At 40.0% G+C, this 22,488-nt stretch overlaps 1 protein-coding gene across 1 annotated transcript; it reads right to left on the bottom strand.

Annotated features, from left to right (window-relative positions):
* Nucleotides 1-20,498: 20,498 nt before the first annotated feature.
* On the bottom strand, nt 20,499-21,940 carry LOC139188524 (uncharacterized). Its single transcript, XM_070806110.1, has 2 exons — nt 20,824-21,940; nt 20,499-20,524 (listed from the first exon to the last, which is right to left on the bottom strand). Exons 1-2 carry the CDS (start codon nt 21,938-21,940, stop codon nt 20,499-20,501), a joined length of 1,143 nt encoding a protein of 380 aa, XP_070662211.1.
* Nucleotides 21,941-22,488: the final 548 nt, after the last annotated feature.

Below are 22,488 nucleotides of genomic sequence, written 5' to 3'. Positions count from 1 at the left end.
AGATCTTAATATAAGATTTAAGCTGTTAATTTTTCGGATCACTCAATAATACGTATTATGAAAGAAAAAATATTTACCCACACATTTGTTTATTTTTGTCATTTGATTTTTTTTTTTAATTTATATAATTTAGAATGACAAACATAAATAAGTGTGGATGACATGAGAGAAAAAAAAATTGTGTGTAGAAATCACTTCCTTTTCCAAAGTAAAATAAATATATGTAGCTTGATTGCACAAAAAGATATGTTGTGTGAGTCTCATTGATTAATGAAATAGGCAGTTAACAAATGGAGATAATTTCAACATTTGAGAGATGAGTATGACAACAACAACGACAACAAGAAGTCTTATCCCATTAAGTAGAGTCAGCTATATGAATTCTACAATGCTACTATGCTCGGTTTTGTGCCAAGTCTTTTGTTAGCTCCAAGTGCTCCATGTCTTTTCTTAGAGTCTATTTTTAAGTCTTACTAGATCTTTCTCTACCTCTTTTACCCTGGGTCTTCGTCTCATAATTGCATCTTCTAACCAGAGGATCTGTAGGTCTTTGGTTTACAGGTCCAAATCACCTTAACTGATTTTCTCTCATCTTATCTACAATTGCGACTACTTCTACTTTACCTCGGATATCCTTGTTTTTTATCTTGTTCTTTATCGTGTGTCCACACATCCAACGAAGCATTCTCATCTCCACTACACTCATTTTGCACATATTGATGTTTGACCGCCAAACATTCCGTGCCATAAAACATTGTTAGCCTCATTGCCATTCTAAAAAAAATTCTCTTGAGCTTTAGTGGCATATGCACTCTTCCATTTCATCCATACAGCTTGTATTCTATGGGTAAGATCTATATCTAATTTTCCATTCATTTTCAAGATATATCCAAGATAGTGAAAGCACTAGCCCTTTGGTACTTCTTGATCTCCAATTTTCACCCCTATCTTATTTGAACACATGTTCCCACTGAACTTGCACTCCATATATTATGTCTTTGACCTACTTAGGCCAAGCACTTTTGATTCTAACACTTCATGCCAAAGGTTAAGCTTTGCATTTACTCCCTTATGAGTTTCCTCTATCAACACTATATCATCTGTGAAAATCATATAGAAAGGGATATCATCTTGAATATGTCATGTTAACTCATCTAGTACCAGTGCAGAAAGGTACTTAAAGATGAGCATTGATGTAAGCCTACGTTATGGGAAAACTATTGGTTTGTCATTCAAGAGTTCTTATTACAGCCATTACTCCATTATACATATCCTTTATTGCTTGGATATACTCTACTCGTGCTCCCTTCTTTTCTAGAATCCTTCAAATAATCTCTCGGGACCTATTCATACGCTTTTTCTAAATCAATAAAGACCATGTACAAATTCTTTCTCATATCTCTATATCATTCCATCGATCTTTGTAAGTGATAGATTATCTCCATGATCGAGCACCCCTATCATGAACTTGATTTGATTGTCTGAGGTCCATGTCTTTTGCCTCAGTCTGTGACTAAATCAATTAATAGTTGTATGTATTGTAATAGGTGTATTGTCATTAACCAAAGTATAAACTTTAAATCTCAAATGGCGATTCAAAGACTTGGTTGTTAGTACACATTTAAAACAACATCTCTAATGAAGAGATACAAATTTGCGATGTAAAGCCAGATTTACATCTCATTTTACATTTATGGGAGATATATATTTTTATTCTACCCCAATGGGAAAGATGTAAATTTCTATCTCCAAATATGAAAGTCATGAAACCACCAAAGAGTAACCAGTCTTGGTTTCTACAATCAAAGTTCCTCTGTTAATTGATTTCACAAGATCACCAGTGCCCATTTTTACTTTGCACCTCACACTTCTGTCAATATTAATAAGGAGAGACCCATTACTGGTCTTGTGATTACTGCAACCACTTCTAGGTTTGCAACAAGAATAAAACATCATTGTAGAATCTTGGACTTGGTTCTCATAATTTTCCGTTTGACCCTTCTTTGGTTGATGGCTATCTCTCATCATATGCCCAAACTTATCATAGTGGCGACATTTAACCTTTTCATTGAACCAACGCTCCCCATAGTGAGCATTGTCACAGATGATACACTTGGTTTATCCAAATCCATAGCTCTATCTTCCCTCTCATTTGGTTGAGTTTGGTTTCCCACTTTTTGTATTTTGATTTCCAATTCTTCTTTGCTTTGCTAGCAACTCCATGAACAAAGGGCTTGTTCTAAGCTTTTGGAGTAGGGCTCATGCTTGCAAAAGCTTTTTCAAAGTTCATAGCATCTTCAACATGTCTATTTAGCCAATGGTCATAACTCTTGAGTGATCCAACTACCTCTTGTACAATGATAGGATTTAAATCAGAAGTTCTTTCAATTACTACACAGATTAGGTCATACACCTCAGATAGACTAAAAAGGTCGTACCCAGTGCACAAGACTCCCGCTTTATGCAGGGTCTGGAAGAGGTGAATGTCGACTAGCCTTACCCCCATTTTATGGAGAGGCTGCTCCCAAGTCTCGAACCCGAGACCTACCGCTTATGGGCGAAGGCACTTGCCATCGCACCAAGTGCGATGACAAGTGAGTTAGATTCTCACCATAGATTTCATTTGATTTAGCAATTCGAATAGTCTAGTTAAGTAATCATATAATAATTCATTATCCTTCATCCTCATGTATTCAAATTAACGGGGGTAAATTTTGAAGTTTCACTTACCTTTGCTTGTCCTTCACGTCGAAATTCATTTTGGAATAGATAGCTCCTTTGAATGTCTCCTGATTCACAATTCGACGAAAGATTTCTTTAAACACAAGAGAGTGTGTATGCTCGCATCTTAACCATCCAAGACAATGCCCTAAGAGACAATGCCACTTGCTCACATCTAAGCCTAAGGACTCAACAAACTAATCTGGGCGATTCATTTGTAACAACTAGATTAATGCCTCAGCCAAAATTAAAACAGATTTAACTAAATCAGTTTACTTTTAATTCCAACAATATTTTGTTGGGGAGTGCTGGCAACATTTACATTAATCTTTGCATTTGAACCTTCCCACTTTATCAAGTGCCATGTGTTATTTTGTACACAAAAAACAAGACTTTTTAATGCTTTTGGGTGGGGATTAAAGATGAAAAACATAAAACATAATTTCAAAGGCGTCAAATGTCTTACTTTTTGCACAAAAAAATAACACGTCATTTGATAAAGTGAAAATGATTTTTTACGTACTCTATCGTCCTGCATTTCATTAAGTAGTTAGTTATGCTCCCTGTATTAGTTTACATGATATAGTATTTTCAAGTATTAATTTTATTATTGGTAATTCAAAAATTTCATTGTGCACTCCTAATAAATACATTTTTCTTTTAAATATAAAAAGTTTAGAATGCACAATAAAATTTTTAGAATGCCAATAATGGCACCCAAACAATAACTTAGATAAGATCATAAGAGTGTTCAACATCCGTCCAGAGGAGAAGAAAAAGAATTGAAACTTGAAGCATTTCACTGATATACAGTAATTTTGTTATTATTATACATATCTCATAAACATGTATATGCGCATCCGCCCTTTGTGTGTTGTGATGATGATTCATTCTAAGCATGCTCTATGGGGAAAATACTTGAAATCGATGTTTTCAATTCTATCGCATTGGGTGGTGGGAAGTTTGCCGCATTAATGGCTTCCCTTCGTCCCCCACATGCTCGGTTGGGTTGGCCCCCCCTTGGGTCTTGCTGGTTCAGAATATGATCAAGTAGCTGCTGTCTTAATTCATTTTATTTCCAATATTGTTTCGCCAAGCATTCTAATTATAATGTAAAAGAAAAGTGTTAATTTACATTGGCACTTACTACTACAATGTAGTAATTTTTATTTTTTTAGGTTTTTTAATATGGGTCCACTTTTATATGCCTGTTTTGAATATAATCCACTAGTATTACATCTTAATAGCCTTACAGGTGAGATCTAGTAAGTAGACGTTAGCAGTTAAAGTATCCATAATTTTAAAGAGAAGAGGAAGACAATGAAGGGTTACATAACTTATGAATTATAACTAATGATTAGATTAATGATAACTTTGAAATGAAAAAAAAGGAAGCAAAAAAAAACAAGGAATGACAATATTGATATGGAATTATAGTCATTGGATCTAATTGAAAAAAACAACTAAAAAGCTAGGGTATGAGATTGGACTAATATTAAATTTTCCCTTGTTTTTGTTTTTATAAATGAAAAAAGTTTCAATCTTGTAAATGACAATTATGATTTTAATTTATTCACCTACCACTCACCCTCTAGTTTAAATGTTTTTCATTATAAAAAAGAAAAATAATGATAATTCACATAATTTTGGGCGGTGATATTTATTCCATTTGATTGGGATTGCTCGACAGGTGCCTACACCTTCTCCTAATAGGCTAATCGTGTAACTATTGCGACTACTTGATTGGACTAAGACGAAAATGACACTTAAAAATATGGCCAAACACCTTTGATCTAGAGGATCTAGTCAACAAGTGATTGGTTTCATTTCTTATTTGGTCGATTTGGATGAATGGTCTCGTTCTCAAATGTTACTTACGTCTTTGTCTCCCATGCATGCTCATATTTAATTGATCCATCACTTGTTAGGTGTATTCCCATAAAGTTAATTGTTTTGCAATTTTTTTTAGATTATTTCATGTAACTGATTACCTAGTTTTGATATAACCTGTAAAGCTTATCGTATATTATTTATCGTAATTTACAACGAGTCCAAAAGAATATGCATGGGTCACTATGTTCGGAATAGTGAATCTAGTAAACTTAGATTGTTGAGACACATTTTGAAAGACTTACATATTTCGAAGTGTTCTTAATCATAGAATCATTAATTGGACATTATTAACACGTCTCAAGTTGTTGTCTGTTGACACTAAGACATATACATACGTACTTGTTAGGGAAAAAATACTACTGAACGCGATCAAATAATAATTTTTGTTAAATATACACCTAATACTTATTCATGTCAAATTAAGTATTCATGGGTTGCAATAATGCAGAATTAGTCATTTTACCTGAAGCATGATAGTTATCTTGTGGATTAGATATTAACCTTGTGATTCTACACTATAACCAAGAGACAAGTGAATATATAGAAAGGAATCTCTGACTTCACAATTTAAGCAGAATGTTCTAGTAGTGTACATGATCTTGTAGTCTCTGGCCATATCTGACACACCCCGATCCTGATGTTCTGTAGACATCAAAACCGAGGTGTATTGGCCATCACCTAAATGGGTGACGAAGCCATAATATGCATGCAATTATAATTAAAAATTTTAACTAATATAATATACCGAAAATTGGGCAGAACTTCCTCTAAAATAGGGATAAGCCCAAATACAAACATGTGAAACCCCACCCCCAAAATTATTTGTAATTTCACATTTTCCTTAACGATTTATGAAATTATATTTTAACCCCTCATTTTTATCCAATCTGGATCCCCTTGTTAGATTCTCTCCCAATTTTCCTCCTCTCCCTGCCTGCCACGTGGCACCCTCACCTTACCTCTCATTATCTCTCTTCTTCCCCCGAGTCAACTCTCAGCTCACTCGTTCTTTCTTTCTCTCGGATCTCTCTCACTCTCACATATCTCTCTCTCCCTCTTTGTGCTCTCACCCCTCCGACGACACACCCATCGTCGACGAACCACCGCCACCACCACCTTCACGAGGACCTCTCATCTCTTTCCCTCGTCTTTGTGCAGCACCAAGGGAACTAGTGCAAGGGTTTAGAGACTCCGGCAAGCCCCATGGGTTTCGAGCAAAGATTCAGCCACCTTCAACGATTTCATGGCGAATCGAAGGTAAGAAACCCTCAATCTCATCTCTATGTTCAATTTAGTTGTTAGATCGTAGGTTAAATGGGTCAATCGGCGTTGACCGGAGCTCGGGAGGCTCCGGCCTTCGTTCCTGACGAGAAATGGGTCAAACGACCCAAACCTAAAACCCTTAGGAACCTAACTTAGACCTTTGGGCTAGGCTTCCAAGCCCAAGGCTGTGAAACCCCAAACCCTTTGGACCTTAGGCCTTTGGGCTGTGTTAGCTCGGGCATTCGGCCTTCGGCCCTTTGAGCTTTAAACCCAAAATCATTTCCTTGCCTTGGGTTACAAGCCCAATACCTAAAGCCCAAGCCCAGACCCGAATCTGACCCAACCCAACAAGATCCCAGAAACCCAGGCCGCGCGTGAAGGGCTGCCGGTGACTTTTTCCGGCAGCGTTAGCGACTTTTCCGACCAACTTTTCCCGGCTCGTGGGGGTACCCGAAGTCCTCCTTTATGTTTTTTGACGTCCTGAATCTGTTTATGACGTCCGTTAATTGGACCCTTTATGTGCTTATGTGCAATTATTAGCGACGTTTTCATCCCGCCTAGTTCGTACGGCTCTTCGACGACGGAGTATGTGACGACCCGTCCCAAATTAATATATATTTTATCCTCGTATGTGTGGAATTGACGATTATACCCTCGAGTCATAGTGACGTGAATGTATGTTTATAATTTTAAATTATTTTTTTAGCGGACGTGAGTAAATTATACGCGACGTCACGAGAGCGTTGACATTAGTTAGGGCCAAATTGGGTTCGCAACGAAAATATTACGAATAAACGATTGTGTAGTTGAGCTAAGGAATTGGACCAATCATCATACCTCATACTTTCTTGGGTCCAATTAGAATTGTGGGTTTTTTTTTATTTAAATTGTTAGCCCTAAACCTTATGGCCCAATCAGGGCCATACTCTTCTATTTCTGCCCAATTCCGTGACAAAAAAACACACATACACCCACACGTACTAACTTTCTCTCATTTTCTCTTCTCGACTCTTCTCTCTTGTCCGTACAATCCGAGCCTTCAACTCTCAAACACCATCCAAACTTCATCAATCGAGCTTGAACTTTGCACCAATGTATTTTTGGTGACTTCACGAACTCATCCGTACCATTGGATCAAAGAACGGATCACGGGAACCCGAGAACCTAAGAGCTCCGGCGTGGTGCTCTGTTGCTCCGTTGTGATCATGGTTATTTCACGAAGTTTTAAAGCTTAAGGGAGCCTTAAAACTACTCTATAGAAAACTACTCTATAGAGACCTGGGAACAATTTTCGGGAGGATTTGGACGTTGGGATAGGTTAGTTCCATGAGTTGCAAACTTAGCCAGAATATCGAAGGATTTTCTAGCCACTTTTCATCGGTTTTAGGACCTCTAAGTTCAGGGCTTCAAATTGATATAAAATTTGTGGAATTTGGTTGGAAAACGAAGAAGATATTGAAGTTTTACGATTTTCCAGTTTTTTGTGACACAGCGGTGGCCGGCGCTGGATTCTGGCGAACCATCGGAGAAGGAAGGAGAATATTCCATCAACTTTGACGGAATATACTAACGGCGTCAGGTAAAGTTAACGGCATATGCTACTATTTAACAAAATATTCTCTAACGGCGTTAAATATTCCGTCCATGTGCCAGGCATGTGCCTGCGCGTGTGGCCGTGCCTTGGCCGGTGCTTGAAGGCATGTGGGACGTCGAAAAATGATTCTAAAATATGGGGATGCTCGTGGTGTTAAGTAGGCCACGATGGTATATTCAAACACCTCAATTGAGCAACGTATGGGAAGTTATTATACGGTTTTGATTATGTGCTTAAATGGTTTTAAATGAAATTATGTTTTAAATGCCATGTCGATTGCATTATATTTTAGTATATGCATTAGTATAGATATGCATATTATTGCATGGTGTTGCAGACGCACATGTAAGCTTCAGGTGAGTACATATTGATGATAGTGATTGTAGTGTGTATGATTATGTTGAGATATATTTAGTGCTCATTATCCTGCACCCTAGTGTTAGTACTCCGCCTGAGGCCAGGGCCTAGCCTTCACGTGATCGTTCACCTCCCGCACCACACGTTCACCTTGGATCCAAGGCAGGTGCCAGCTTGTTGTACATACCACATTAGGTGGTTCCGACTTGTAGGTGACTTACGATACTTCGCATAGCCTTCACAAGATTGTATCACTTGAACGCATCTAATTACACCTAGCTTGTCGTACAGACCACAATAGTGGTTCCTACTCGTGTGCAGGAATTGATTATGAGCTATAGGTCCATTCGTACAGGTCACGTTAGGTGACTCCGGCTGATATATGGTTTTCATTGCTCTCGAGCCTGATTTCCATATACGTATATATTGTTATTTTCTAGGAAATTATACAGGTTTTACGATGAGAAGTTATATGTTTTGAAAGTGAAATGGTTTTGAAAAGTTTTATTTTTGCCCACGCACATTTTCTATTTTGCACCCTTCCAAGTTCTAGTTAGAAGATCGTGTTGGTGGCTCACGATGACTCTACAGCGGTTCTGACAGACATCTATCAATGTAGGATTTTCTTTCATATCATGTATAATTTAGTATTTAGCCTGCTGGACTGCACTTTGGTATTTACGCTCTGATTATGTATACCTACACTCTAATACTTACACTCGTACTTATATACTTACCTAGTGTAAAGTAGCTAGTTCGGTTTTTATTTACCCACATTGTCATATCACTATCACTTCCGCACTGTGCACATGGCTATGTTGTCATGCCCGATCCCGACATGCGTCCAAGATCAACACGTGACGTCGCTAAATACCCATATCTGAAACATACCCTGCCTCTAGAATATTGCAATTCACAACTCGAAAATCGAATCACATAGTAATTTTTCGTATACTTTATGGTTGCATCTAACCTCCTCGTTAGACTGCATACGTACCATCAATAGGATTCAAGCCATTCGTAGTTCACCATTCAATACACTTCGACGTTTATCACAATACGTTCAAATCGAAAAGAATAACATTCCTTAATCAATTATTAGAGCTTAACAAGCATGAATTACTAGATTCATGTTTACATAACAAACCCACATGACATTTAAGGTTTCCATTCCATCCACCACATAAATCACTATGTTTTCAACATGATACCTCCATCCACAACATGTAACATATCCAATAACCAATGAAGCACAATATTATTCTCAAGCCACATTGATCACTAAAATAATCATAATAATAATAATCGTATCCAATGTCGTTCCACAATCTCGTCAATTAATCCATTCATGAATCAAGGATGGATGATCTTAGCATTTAACTACGTTAATCAATCAATACGATAACATATCATTTCACGTATTTAATTAAAGAACTCTATATAATTCCCTACTTGCATTATGAGTAACAACATGGCAAATCTAATTTATATTCATAAGGTTTAATGTGGATAATTCCCATTCACTCGAATCTAGGGTTCTAGACTAACCTTTTTGGAAATATGCAAGAGTAAGGATTCTGGACCACTCAACGGAATCCAACCACATCGGGTTCCGGACCATTCAACGAAACCAAAATATCAATCGGTTTCTTGTAATCTACCCAGACCTATCGCACGTAAAATCAGTGCCTACATCATGAAAATGGTGCATTGGGCAAATCAGAACTTGGATAAGTTGTGAAGCTCGGGTGAGTGACAATAATATAAGTATGTGATATTCAATAAAAATAGACTATCGATCACAATCTATAACATCAAGTATAGAATCATGCTCTATGAAATCATAATCAAGTTGCAGAAAACTCCGAATGAGTCACCCAGACATCCAACGGCTTCTCCCATTCCAACCACCACCAAGATTCCCAAAAACCATCGTTCACATATACATTAAAAACTAGGGCTAGAGTGACGCAGTTCGGCCGAAGGCTACATAAGTAACCAAACAAGAAGTGGCCCCCCAAAGTGGATTAACTAAGCAGAGCCACCCCTGAGAAAGTAACCAAGTAGGCAGTGACCCCCAATGCGGATTAACCAAGCACAGTCATTCCTACAGCTGTTAAGAAATGATCACCCAATGCGGATTAACCAAGCATGATCACTCCTAATCATGCATAACCATAAGGATTGCCCAACACAGATTAACCAAGCACGATCCATATATAGTATGGTTCCCCAATGCGGATTAACCAAGTAGGACCACTAGTGACCCCCCAATGCTGATTAACTAAGTAGGGTCAAGATAATCAGGTAGGTAGTGACCCCCCAACGCGGACCTATAGCACTATTAGGCAGTGATCACCCAACGCGGATTAACCAAGTATGATCATCCCTCAGTATAAATGGCCATAAGGATCACCCAACGCGGATTAACCAAGCGCGATCTATATCTGGTATGGTCCCCCAATGCGGATTAACCAAGTAGGACCACTAGTGACCCCCCAATGCGGATTAACCAAGCAGGGTCATGGTCCACTACTAACCCTTAATTTAAAAAACATTTCAATATGCAATTCGAATCACTTTTCAACAAATATTACCAATCCATGAATCAATTCACATTTAATAAAAATAGATCGATGGCCAATTATAAAAGAATCACATTTTAACAGAAAACCATATCATATCCACAAAGGATATTAATATCAAGAATCGGGTAATCACCATATCATATTTATTAAAGTCACTCACCGAGACAAGTCCTCAAAGCTTCACTGAGTCTCTAGTAATACTAATTTTAGTAATTCAAATGGTTCAAGACCTGTTGACAAAAATCAACGGTGGGGTCCACACCCTCACAATTTAATCCGAAAGATCCGCACTCATAATCTAGATCCATAACTCCTTAAGGTCTACATTATGCTCAAAGAACAACATACTAAAATCTCATTGTGATCCAACAGTTGGATCTTCGCCTATTGCTAGGATTAGGTGGCGGTTAACAATTAATTTTCCTAACTTAGAAATCCAATTCAAGAAGATCCGTATGTCGGATTCCCGATCCGTCAGTTCCAACTATCCTCAAATATTACGTTTTATAACACATTAAAGTTTGGTCACGATCCAACGGTCGGATCGTCGATTCAAATTTTGATCAAATGATGTATCATAATGAAACTAAGTTCAAACAATCAAACCACTTCATACAGATATCAATTATGAATTCAAGGCATCTAATTGGACCTAGAAAAGTAGAAAGACATCGTCGGCCCACTGGCCACGCGCCGCCGCGTGTGGCGGTCGGCCGTCTCGACTCGCCGGAAAATTCAACTATTTCCAAAAATTACCAAATTTTACAAGCAAGTAGATCTTAGTGAGTGGAGCAAGTTTCATACCTGTGGACAAGTTCAATTTGGCAGAGAAAAGCTCCAATTTCACACGAACCCGCCGGAAACCCTAAGATGGGCGTTATTCGATTCGACTTCCTCGATGTCCCAACGCCCCTACAACTAATTAGGTCTTGTTCTTGGGTCCAAGGGGAGTTGATTAAGGGTGGTGGTGGGTGGTGAGACTCGCCGGAAAGGCGAAATCGCTGCCAAAACTCCATGGGTCACCCGCACTGTTTTACATAGTTTTGGACCTACAAACCCTCAAATTTGGGTGGGAATGGAAGATGGGAGATGGTATAAGAGGTTGCAGGTGATGGATAGTTGAATTTCAACTAAACAAAATGGTGGAAGTGGCCGGAAACCACTTCGGGTTGGCGCGGATAAATAGGTCCACAGAAATGGAGGGAAAAAAATCCTTTTTTCCCTCATTGGTCATTCCTTTCTTTCCTTACTTCTAATTGGCCCCCTTAAACTTCCACATAATTGTGCTGGTCCTCATCTTTCATTGGTCACCATTTCCACGGGGAGTTATAAAGAAAATTAAAATCTATAGTTTAGAAACATAACTTCAGATGTCTGTAACAGTACCGTTATAATTCGAACTTGCAAACGGTTTTCGCCTATGCGTTCATGGTTTTGAGATCTATCCAAAAATATAAATTGTGACCTCGAAAGGTCTACGAATTTTAGATAATTAATTTCCAAACTTCAATTTCGTAACTATTATAATTAAAATCTAAATTCAAATAAATTAATATAATTTCTCGTAATATAATATAAAGTCTCAATAATACAAATATCTAGATTATAACAGTGAAATCCAGGAACGGGATTTCACATGCGTCATCCGAACGTGACGGCCAGCATGCCTCGATCTCGATCAGGGTGTGTTAGAGTATTTATGAGTGGACCCCTTCTAAAATGGATTTTTTAATAGTAGAAATGCATACATGAAAAACTTGATTTAATGGTTATGTTTTATGAGTAAATTAGATTTACACTTTATGATTATCATGTTTTACTGAGAATATTTTGGAATTTATCGAACTTATGTTCTTTGTAGTATATATGATGGATGACTATATAATATTTACGAACATATTTTTACACTCTTTGTAGTATATATGATGGATGACTATATACTATGAAGATGTTTTGAGATATATGTACGTATGTTTGGAAAGATTATATTCAATGTTTTGTGCTTATCTAGTGGTTATTGTTCTGCCTACGAGCGATGATATTTATTTGGCCTACGGGTCGAGTGATGTAGGGGCCTACGGGTCAGAAGATATTATATTGGCCTACGGGTCAGGTGATGTGGGGGCCTACGAGTCGAAAGATATTATATTGGCCTACGGGTCGGGTGATGTAGGGGCTTACGAGTCGATTAGGATACCACTATTTAGCACAACATATATACGAGTAAGGTTTTATGGCATGCTAGAGTTTTCGGAAAAACCTATTACATATTATATTATTGAATTTCAATAAAACTTTGGGGGTTAGTACGTTATTGAATAATTGTTTCAGTATTATATATATATATATATATATATCAACTTCGTCCAGTCATGTTTGTTTTGCGCCCTCTCAGGACATAGGAACGAGGCATACGACTCGAGCTACAAGGTATTCCCCTACAAGTGATACCGCGTCATCCTCTTTGCTTTGACTCCACTTGTAATGGCATATTTCGCTTGTATTCTGAATTAGATGTATGTTCTGAACATGTCATGCATTATCACTATGTTTTCATTGTTGGCAGTTGAATATTATTTATTATTTTAGTAGTTTGTATTTGAATATTACTTTGCTTAGTTCACACGAAATTTATATGCATCTTTCACATGTTCTCGGCATATGCATTCATTAAATGGCTTTCGTCAGCCTCGGGTGTCGGCCAACACATGACCATCCCAATGTCCCTCGAACATTGGGATCGGGGCGTGTTAGATTGGTATTAGAGCATACTTAAGACTTCATTCTTCCATTTGATAATCATGAGCATTCTTATAACCATAGTCTTTTGTCTTTCTAAATCTTGTTTGCCTCTTATCAGAATTATGTACCATCCTCGTGGGAATGTACCTTGACGACCTCATTCTAGTCTAATGGGAGGAATTCAGTAGTTGACCTCTGCTTTACGGAATGCTTTTCCAAGTAGTAATAGGCCGAGTTGTACATATATGGAGATTGCTCGTAGCCACGACATTACATAACTTAGGATAGTTGGAGCCTGTGAGGAGGCTGAGGATTGGTTGGAAAAGATGGAGAATACCTTAGAGAGCATGAGCTGCCCAGCGTCTGAATGGGCGAATACCACTAGTTACTTCATTCAGGAGGACGCGAGGTTTTGGTGGAAGTCAACGACAAGCTCTCATCCACGTAATTCTTTGATGACTTGGGCTACATTCAAGTGACTTTTTAGTGCACACTTTTTTAGCCCTGGTTATCAGTTGAGGAAGAGACAAGAGTTCTTAGAGCCCTGGTTATCACGTAATTCTTTAGCGATCTAAGCATTACATAGTTTGATAGCACTTTTCCACGCCTATCAAGACACCATGAATGAACCTATGGGAACCAGCGGAAAATGATGATTCAGCTGCAAATTGCTTTGAACCCAGACTTTTGCGAGTTTTTTGCTCCACAGAGGCATAGATTATACGAGGATATGATTGAGGAAACCTTGAGGATCGAACAGTCGAGATGGGACAGACTTAACTAGGATCAGTCTTAGAGTCAGAACCAGCATCGAAGTCAGAACCAGCCTCGGAATCAGAACTAGAATCAGCGAGGTCATGGAATTCGATCCCAGAGTATGAGAGAGTTTTCTACTTCTTCTAATTCATTCTGCCCCAAACACTCTCAGTCGTTCAAACGATAGAGTCAGGGTTCGAGATCATCCAATGAGGGCTCAGACGATGAGTCGGCGAGGTGATCTTTTAGCCATTTTAATCCCGGTGTGGCTGATCCGAATGTATGTTACAGGTGTGGCGGCTCTGGACACATGGCCCATGATTGCGTTACTCCGCGTCCATCTAATAGTTTTGCTTCTGATTCGGGCTACAGTGAGAGTAATAATCCGAGCACTCAGAGTTACGGCAGCAGTATTAATACTTAGAGTTATGGTGGGAGTGATGGTCAGGGTACTCAATTTTATGGCTCAAAATAGCCGCAGTATTCCGGAGTAGCTTCAGGCAGTCATACTTAAGGGAATTGAGTAGGTTGTAATAATCAGGGTGCTAGGACTCGGGGAGACCAAAACAGTGGTTCGAGACGTCAGGTCCATGGGTTTATCAACGCCATGACTCAACAAGAGGCAGAGTAGGATCCTAGAGTCATTACTGGTATGTTACTTGTTTATGGTAATTGGGCTAGAGTTCTGATTGATTCAGGTGCCACTTATTCATTTGTATCTCCACCATTTGCACGGGTTGTAAACCTGCAACCTACCTCATTTGGTTTTGATATGTTCATACAAATACCACCTAGAGATATTTTATGTACACTGTAGGAGTTTAAAGACTGCCCGGTTATGATTGAAGGGAAAATTTTGGAGGCTAATTTAACTCCCTTCCAACTTGCGGAGTTCGATGTCATCTTGGGAATAGATTGGCTATCCAGGCATCGTGCTTATATCGAATGTAGGGAGAAATTTGTGACGTTCAATCGGCCTGGACGACCGTCAATTACGTTTCAAGGTGAATAACGAATCATTCAAAATAGTATTATTTCTGCCATTCAGATGACTAAGCTATTACAAATGTTGTGTAGGATTCTTAGCTCACGTAGTCACACATAGTGAACCTTCTTTGTGTGCTGGAGATGTGCCAGTGGTGAATGAATTCACCGATGTGTTTCTTGAGGATTTGGCGGGGTTACCACATGCGAGGGAAATCGAATTCACCATTGATTTACTTCAAGTACTAACCCTATTTTCTTGGCACCGTACCGAATGGCACCAGTGGAGTTGAGAGAATTGAAGATTCAACTTCAGGAGCTCGTGGATAAAGGTTACATCCAGCCCAGCATGTCTTCCTAGGGCGCTCCTGTATTGTTTGTCAGAAAAAATGATGGGTCGATGAGACTTTGCATCGACTACAGGCAACTGAATCAAGTGATGGTGAAGAACCGTTATCCTCTACCTCGGATTGATGATCTATTTGACTAGTTGAGGGCTGCTCAGGTTTTTTTCTAAGATCGATCTTGTTCAGGTTATCACCAGCTACTGATCCAGAACAAAGATGTACCGAAGACTGCTTTCCGCACTAGGTATTGACACTATGAGTTCCGTGTCATGCCTTTTGGACTGACCAATGCACCCACAACTTTTATGGATTTGGTAAACAGAGTCTTCAGACTGTATCTGGATCAGTTTGTGATTGTGTTCATTGATGACATCCTGATCTACTCTCGGAGTAATGCTGAACATAAGAAACACTTGAAATTGGTGTTGGAGAGGTTGAGAAAACATCAGCTGTATGCAAAGTTCAGTAAATGTCAATGTTGGCTAAACCATATCAGTTTCCTCGGGCACGGGGTTTCTACTGAGGGAATTAGTGTGGACCCTCAGAAGGTTTCGGTAGTGTCTACATAGGAGTAACCAAGGAATGTTACTGAAATGATGAGCTTTCTGGGGCTGGCAGACTATTACCGACATTTTGTACAAGACTTCTTGGCAATCGCTCTGCCTCTTACTAAGTTGACTGGGAAGGGGGTCAAATTCGAATAAGATGAGTGTTGTGAATGGAGTTTCCAAGAGCTAAAACAGCATCTTACTCATGCCCTCATCCTTGCTTTTCCGAACGATGGTGGTGACTTTGAGATCTACGGTGACGCATCTCTGTCGGGATTGGGTTGTGTTTTGATGCAGCATGGGAAAGTCATCGCCTATGCTTCCAGGCAACTCAAAACTCATGAGAGAAATTACCCCACTCATGATTTGGAACTTGGAGCAGTGGTATTTGCTCTAAAGATCTGGCAACATTACTTGTACGGCGAGAAGTGCCGCATATTCATTGATCACAAGAGCCTGAAACATGTCTTCACTTAGAATGAACTGAATTTGAGGCAGAAAAGATGGATGAAGCTCATTAGTTATTATGACTAAACTATCGAGTATCATCCTGGACACGCCACTGTTGTAGCGGATGCACTTAGCCAGAAATCCTATGGATAACTTGCCTCCCTTCGAGCCATCCATATTCCGCTATTGTTTTCTCTTCGAGAAACCGGCTTTACCATGACACCAGATTCATAAGGAGCATTATTGGTACACTTCCATGTTAGACATGTCTTGGTGGATATGGTGAAGGAAGCTCAGGAACTTGATCACCAGTGTGTAGACCTAAATAAGTAAGTACTGGATAGGTTGAGACAAGATTTAAAAATCTGGAGAGATAAAGCGTTGGTGATGGGAAACAGGTTAACTGTGCCTAAGGATTACAAAGTGGTGAAGAGGGAAATTCTTGATGAGGCTCACATCTCGGCGTACACTATACATCTAGGAAGCACCAAATTGTACCACATTATCCGTCCATTTTACTACTGGTACAGGATGTGGCAAAGTATGTGAGAATATGCATTATTTGCCAGCAGGTGAAGGCGGACAGACAGAGACCTGAAAGGCTAATGCAGAATCTCCCTATACTAGCTTGGAAGTGCAAAGACATCACCTTGGATTTCATGTATGGTTTGCCGAGTACATGGTTGAGATTTGATGGCATTTGGGTGATTGTGGACTGACTCACCAAGACAGCTCATTTCTTACATGTTTAACAAACCTACACACTAGATAAGGTGGAAATTCATTCATTGATAATATTGTTAAACTCCACGGTGTACCAGTCACCATTGTTTCAGACAAAGATCCAAGATTCACCTCTAGGTTTTGGAGAGCTTTCAATACTGCCATAAACACTCAGTTGTTGTATAGTACTGCCTATCACCCACAGACTGATAGTAAATCAGAGATGATGATTCAAACCTTGGAGGACATGTTGAAAGTGTCTGTTCTCCAGTGGAAGGGTAGCTGGGATAGTTATTTGTTGTTGATCGAATTTGCCTACAACAACAGCTACCACTCCAATATCGATATGGCACTGTTTAAGGCACTGTATGGGAAGGCGTGCCAGACGCCGTTGTGTTTGTAAAAACTGTATTTAGCCAGAATGAATGCTTTCATTGATAGAATGCTCAATATATATACAATACCTTTCCTTGTACAACAAGAAGACCTAGAAACTAGGAATACGATAACAGAAAGTATCAATTACAAATCAATTAAATAAAACATTCCTATCTAGTTACATTGACTTTCTAACACTCCCCCTCAAGTTGGAGAGTGGATGTCAAGAACTCCCAACTTGCCTAACATGGATGAAAATTTTTCTTTGCCTAAGGCCTTTGTAAATATGTCTGCCAATTGTTGAGAAGAACTGACATATCGAGTAGCTATAGAGCCGTCTAAAATCTTGTCCCGAACGAAATGGCAATCCATCTCTATGTGGCGTGTTCTCTCATGAAAGACAGGATTAGCAGCAATATGCAATGCTGCCTGGTTATCACAAGACATAATGGCAGGTCCTGAAATGGGTACATGCAAATCTGTTAACAAATACCGTAACCAAATGAGCTTGCAACATGTTCCAGCCATAGCCCTTTATTCGGCTTCAGCACTAGAAAGTGAGACCATTTTCTGCCTCTTAGTCCTCCACGAAATCAACGAATTCCCCAAGAATATACAATACCCAGTCGTAGAACGTCGAGTTATCGGACAACCAGCCCAATCCGAATCACAAAAGGCCCTCAAAGTTAACTTATTATCTGACTGAAAATATAAGCCCCGACCTGGTGCAGACTTCAAATACCGCACAATTTGAAGTGCTGCATCCATATGTGGTTGACGCGGTTGATGCATAAAACGGCTGAGTACATGCACGGAGTATGTGATGTCTGGTCTAGTAACGATAAGATAAATCAACTGTCCAACCAATCTTCGGTACAAAGATGGGTCTTTGAGTAATTCACCTTTATCTGAAAGTTTGTTTTCCTCCATTGGAAATCCTACTGGTTTTGCACCCAAAAGGCCGCAATCCTTGATTATTTCAAGGGCATACTTTCTTTGTGAAATACATAGTCCTCTTTTTGAACGAGAAACTTCAATACCCAGAAAATATTTCAGATTGCCAAGATCCTTAATACGAAAGCGAGTATGAAGAAACCGTTTGAGAGCATTAATGGTATCTAAATTGTTGCCTGTAATAATAATATCGTCAACGTAAATCAACAAAGCTGTGAAGGATGTACCGTTCTTTTGGGTGAAGAGAGAATAATCTGCTTTGGACTGAGTAAAACCAGCGGCAAGGATAGCTTCTGTGAATTTTGCAAACCACTGTCGAGAGGCTTGCTTGAGACCATATAAGGACTTGTTGAGGCGGCATACAAGGTTCTCCCCCTGACGCCGAAGACCAGGAGGGGGGGACATGTAAATTTCTTCCTGAAGGTCGCCATGAAGAAAGGCATTATGAACATCAAATTGTTGAAGAGACCACCTTTGACCAGCGGCAAGAGCAAGTGGACAGCGAACGGTGATCATTTTGGCAGTGGGAGAGAAAATGTCATGATAACCAATCCCCTCGGCTTGAGTGAATCCTTTGGCCACTAAACGAGCTTTGTAACGCTCGATAGAACCATCAGCATTATGCTTGATTTTGTAGACCCACCGACAATCAATGGGACGCTTGCCGGGAGGAAGCGGAGTAAGAGTCCAGGTATTGTTGGAAGAAAGTGCCTCAAGTTCGGAATCCATAGCCACGCGCCAATGAGGGTCTTGAAGAGCCTCTGCAAAAGAAGAAGGTTCTACACTTCGACTAATGTGAGCAACAAAAGAAAGATGCAATGGTGAATATCTGTGATAGGAAATAGAATTACAAATGGGATAACGAGTACCTTTGGTGGAACCGGATGACGAAGGCGACGAAGATTGGAGTGGGGGCAGCATCACCTGCGAGCAAACGTAGTCACGGAGATGAACATTGGGCTCCTTGTGGAGTGTGGAAAAACAGGTGGGTTGAGTAGAAATAGGAAGGTCAGGGGTGGGGTCCGTGGGGGGGTCCGTGAGGGGGTGAAAGGTGGGAGGATGTGAGGATGAGCCAGGCGGTGGGGATGGATCAAGCGGTGGGTCAAGCGATGTGGAAGTGTGGGAGACAATATCTAGTGGAGTAGCGGTGGAATGGTCAAGGGTGATGGGATCAAGTGGGATGGGTAAAGGTGTGGAATGAGGTAAATCGGATAAGGGAGGGGAGGGTGCAGCGGTGGTGGATGGATCAAAAGGAAATGTGTCTTCAAGAAAAATAACATCCCGATTGGTGAAAATTTTATGTGTCTCAAGATCATAAAGCTTATAAGCCTTTTGACCTGGGGGATAACCAAGAAAAACACATCGATGAGCCCTCGGAGATAATTTGGAGGAAGGATGGACAGATGTGGCATAGGCAAGACAACCGAAAACACGCATATGGGAATAAGAAGGTGGTTTGTTGTACAGTATCTCAAATGGTGATTTTCTGGAAAGTAATGGTGTAGGGAGACGGTTTATGAGATAAGTGGCGGTGAGAATACACTCCCCCCAAAACTTAACTGGTAAATGAGACTGAAAACGCAAAGCTCGGGCAGTTTCTAGGATGTGGCGATGCTTGCGTTCTACAACACCATTTTGTTGTGGTGTGTAAACACAAGAGTGTTGATAAATGATCCCATTGTCAGAGAAGAAATCCCGCATGGAATAAAATTCACCCCCATTATCGACTCTAATTTGTTTGATTTTGGTGTGAAATTGAGTTTCAATATAAGCAAAAAAAGTTTTGAGGGTAGGCTGTGTTTCATGTTTGTGTCGCATTAAGAAAACCCAGGTGAAACGAGAAAAATCATCAACGATAGTTAAGAAATAATGAGCACCAGTAAGGGAGGCAGTCTTATGAGGACCCCAAATGTCACAATGCAAAAGTTCAAAAAAACTAGAAGTTGAAATGGAGCTACGACTAAAAGGTTGGCGAGTTTGTTTCGCCAACGGACAAACATGACAACGATGACTTGAATCAAAAGGGAAATTTAAGGTTTGATTTGCTAAATATTGTAGACGCCCAAGAGAAGGATGCCCCAGACGGCGGTGCTAAAAGTCAGCAGAAACGGTAATGAGGTGACAGGAGGGTCGGTTTTGCAGAGAGGAAGTAGAAGCCAACGCTACAAGGTAATAGAGATTGCCCCGTCGCTTACCAACACTAATCGTCACCTTCGAAATCAGGTCCTGTAAAATGCACCAAGAGGGAAAAAAAGTCACTGAACAATGTAACCCATCTGTAATTTTTCCAACAGATAATAAATCAACTTGGAAAGAAGGCATGCATAGAACATCTTTCAATTGTAGTAAATCACTTAATTGAATATTGCCAATCGAAGTAATAGAAGCATTCTCTCCGCTAGGCAGTGAGACAGGCGGTAAAGAGGTATTGTTAATGGAATTTGTCAATAAACTAGATGAGCAAGTGATGTGATCCGTTGCTCCGCTGTCGATAATCCATCGACCGGGAACAAGCGGAGACAAACCTGAGGGTGGTGGAGAAGTGAGAGCGGCATGGGCTTGTGGTGCTTCATTCGCAGCTTGTGATTTGTCATTCTTGGAAGTCAAGGCAGAAAAGATGTCTGCATATTGCTTCTCGGACAGGTTGGGCACAGCAGCTTGAAGATCCTTGATGGTGGGAGTAGAAGCAACGTGATGAGCAGAAGAACTTCTACGAGAGAAGCCGCTGCCACCACCATTTTGTTTGGAGTTGTGTGTCGTGTTGGGATTGTGACGGGGATGATCCGGTGGATAACCATTCTTCTGCCAACAAGTCTCAACGGTATGATACTTAGCGTCGCAGTAAGAGCAGTGAAGAAGAGGTCGACTGTTGCTGCTGGTCTGCGACTGTTGGTGCTGCTTCTTGGAAGATGGCTGCTGATGGCGAACCGCCATGGCTGCTGGTTCAGTTAGACTGCGGGATCCAGTGCCTAACTCCCGTTCTTTTTCTTCTTGGATGATCGAGGAATACGCTTGTCGGTAGGAGAGAAGTGGATTCATCAATAGGATTTGTCCACGAATAGCACTGTAAGACTCATTCAATCCCATGAGGAACTGCATAAGTCTATTGGTTTCATGTTGTGCGCCACAAGTGCAGATTGTCGAAGAACTATAGGATGCTAACTCATCCCAAAGACTCTTCAATTTTGTGTAATAAACAGCCACAGATTGTTGGCCTTGGGTGAGAGAGGCAATCTCTCTTTGAAGCTGAAAAATTCGTGGAGCATTGCTTTGAGAAAATCTTTCCCGAAGATCTTCCCAAACTTCATAGGCTGTCTTCAAGTAAAGAATTGAATCTGAAAAATCAGATTCAATGGAATTGATGATCCATGCAAGTAACATGTTATTGCACCTCTGCCATGCGGCGTAAGCATCGGGTTGCTTTGTTTCAGATGGCATGTTCACCTTGCCGTTAATAAAACCAATTTTGTTCTTGGCACCTAAAGAAATCTCCATAGCTCGGCACCAAGTGTTGTAGTTGTCCCCAGTCAATTTTTTGGAGACTAAAATCAAACCAGGATGATCTGAAGGATGAAGAAAATAAGGGTCGACAAAACTCTCGTCGTCGCCCTTCTTGATAATGGTGTTGTCGCTGTCAGCCATGGAGAAGGAGGACAACGAACGAAAAGGTTCTGGTGGTTTCGGCAGAGAAAAGAGCTAAGGTTTGGAACCTGCTCTGATACCATGTAAAAACTGTATTTAGCCAGAATGAATGCTTTCATTGATAGAATGCTCAATATATATACAATACCTTTCCTTGTACAACAAGAAGACCTAGAAACTAGGAATACGATAACAGAAAGTATCAATTACAAATCAATTAAATAAAACATTCCTATCTAGTTACATTGACTTTCTAACAGTGTTGGACAGAGGTTGGTGAACGAGTGTTAGTGGGGCAAAAAATTGTTGACACTACTAATACTAACATCCAATTTATTAAGAGGAACATGAAGGCAGCACAAAACCGACATAAAAGTATTGCGTACCGACATTCTAGCGACCGTGAGTATAAGGTTGGCAACTTTGTCTTCCTAAAGTTGTCTCCCTAGAAGACTATAGTTCGATTTGGTAAGCGAGGGAAGTTGAACCCTCAATATGTTAGCCCCTACCAGATTACGAAGAGGATTGGTGCAGTTGCTTATAGGTTG

The sequence above is a fragment of the Malus domestica genome, chromosome 10 (genome assembly GCF_042453785.1).
Source record: "Malus domestica chromosome 10, GDT2T_hap1".
Taxonomy (NCBI): domain Eukaryota; kingdom Viridiplantae; phylum Streptophyta; class Magnoliopsida; order Rosales; family Rosaceae; genus Malus; species Malus domestica.
Note: the sequence above shows the minus strand (reverse complement) of the source record. Positions and strands in the feature narration are given on the sequence as shown.

What these genes read in the sequence shown, in the direction of transcription:
- LOC139188524 (XM_070806110.1), bottom strand. Translation starts at nt 21,940, where the DNA reads ATGGCTGACAGCGACAACACCATTATCAAGAAGGGCGACGACGAGAGT. An exon ending in CACTTCTCCACCACCCTCAG is followed by an intron (nt 20,525 to 20,823) that starts GTTTGTCTCCGC and finishes TGCATTTTACAG; the next exon opens with GACCTGATTTCGAAGGTGAC.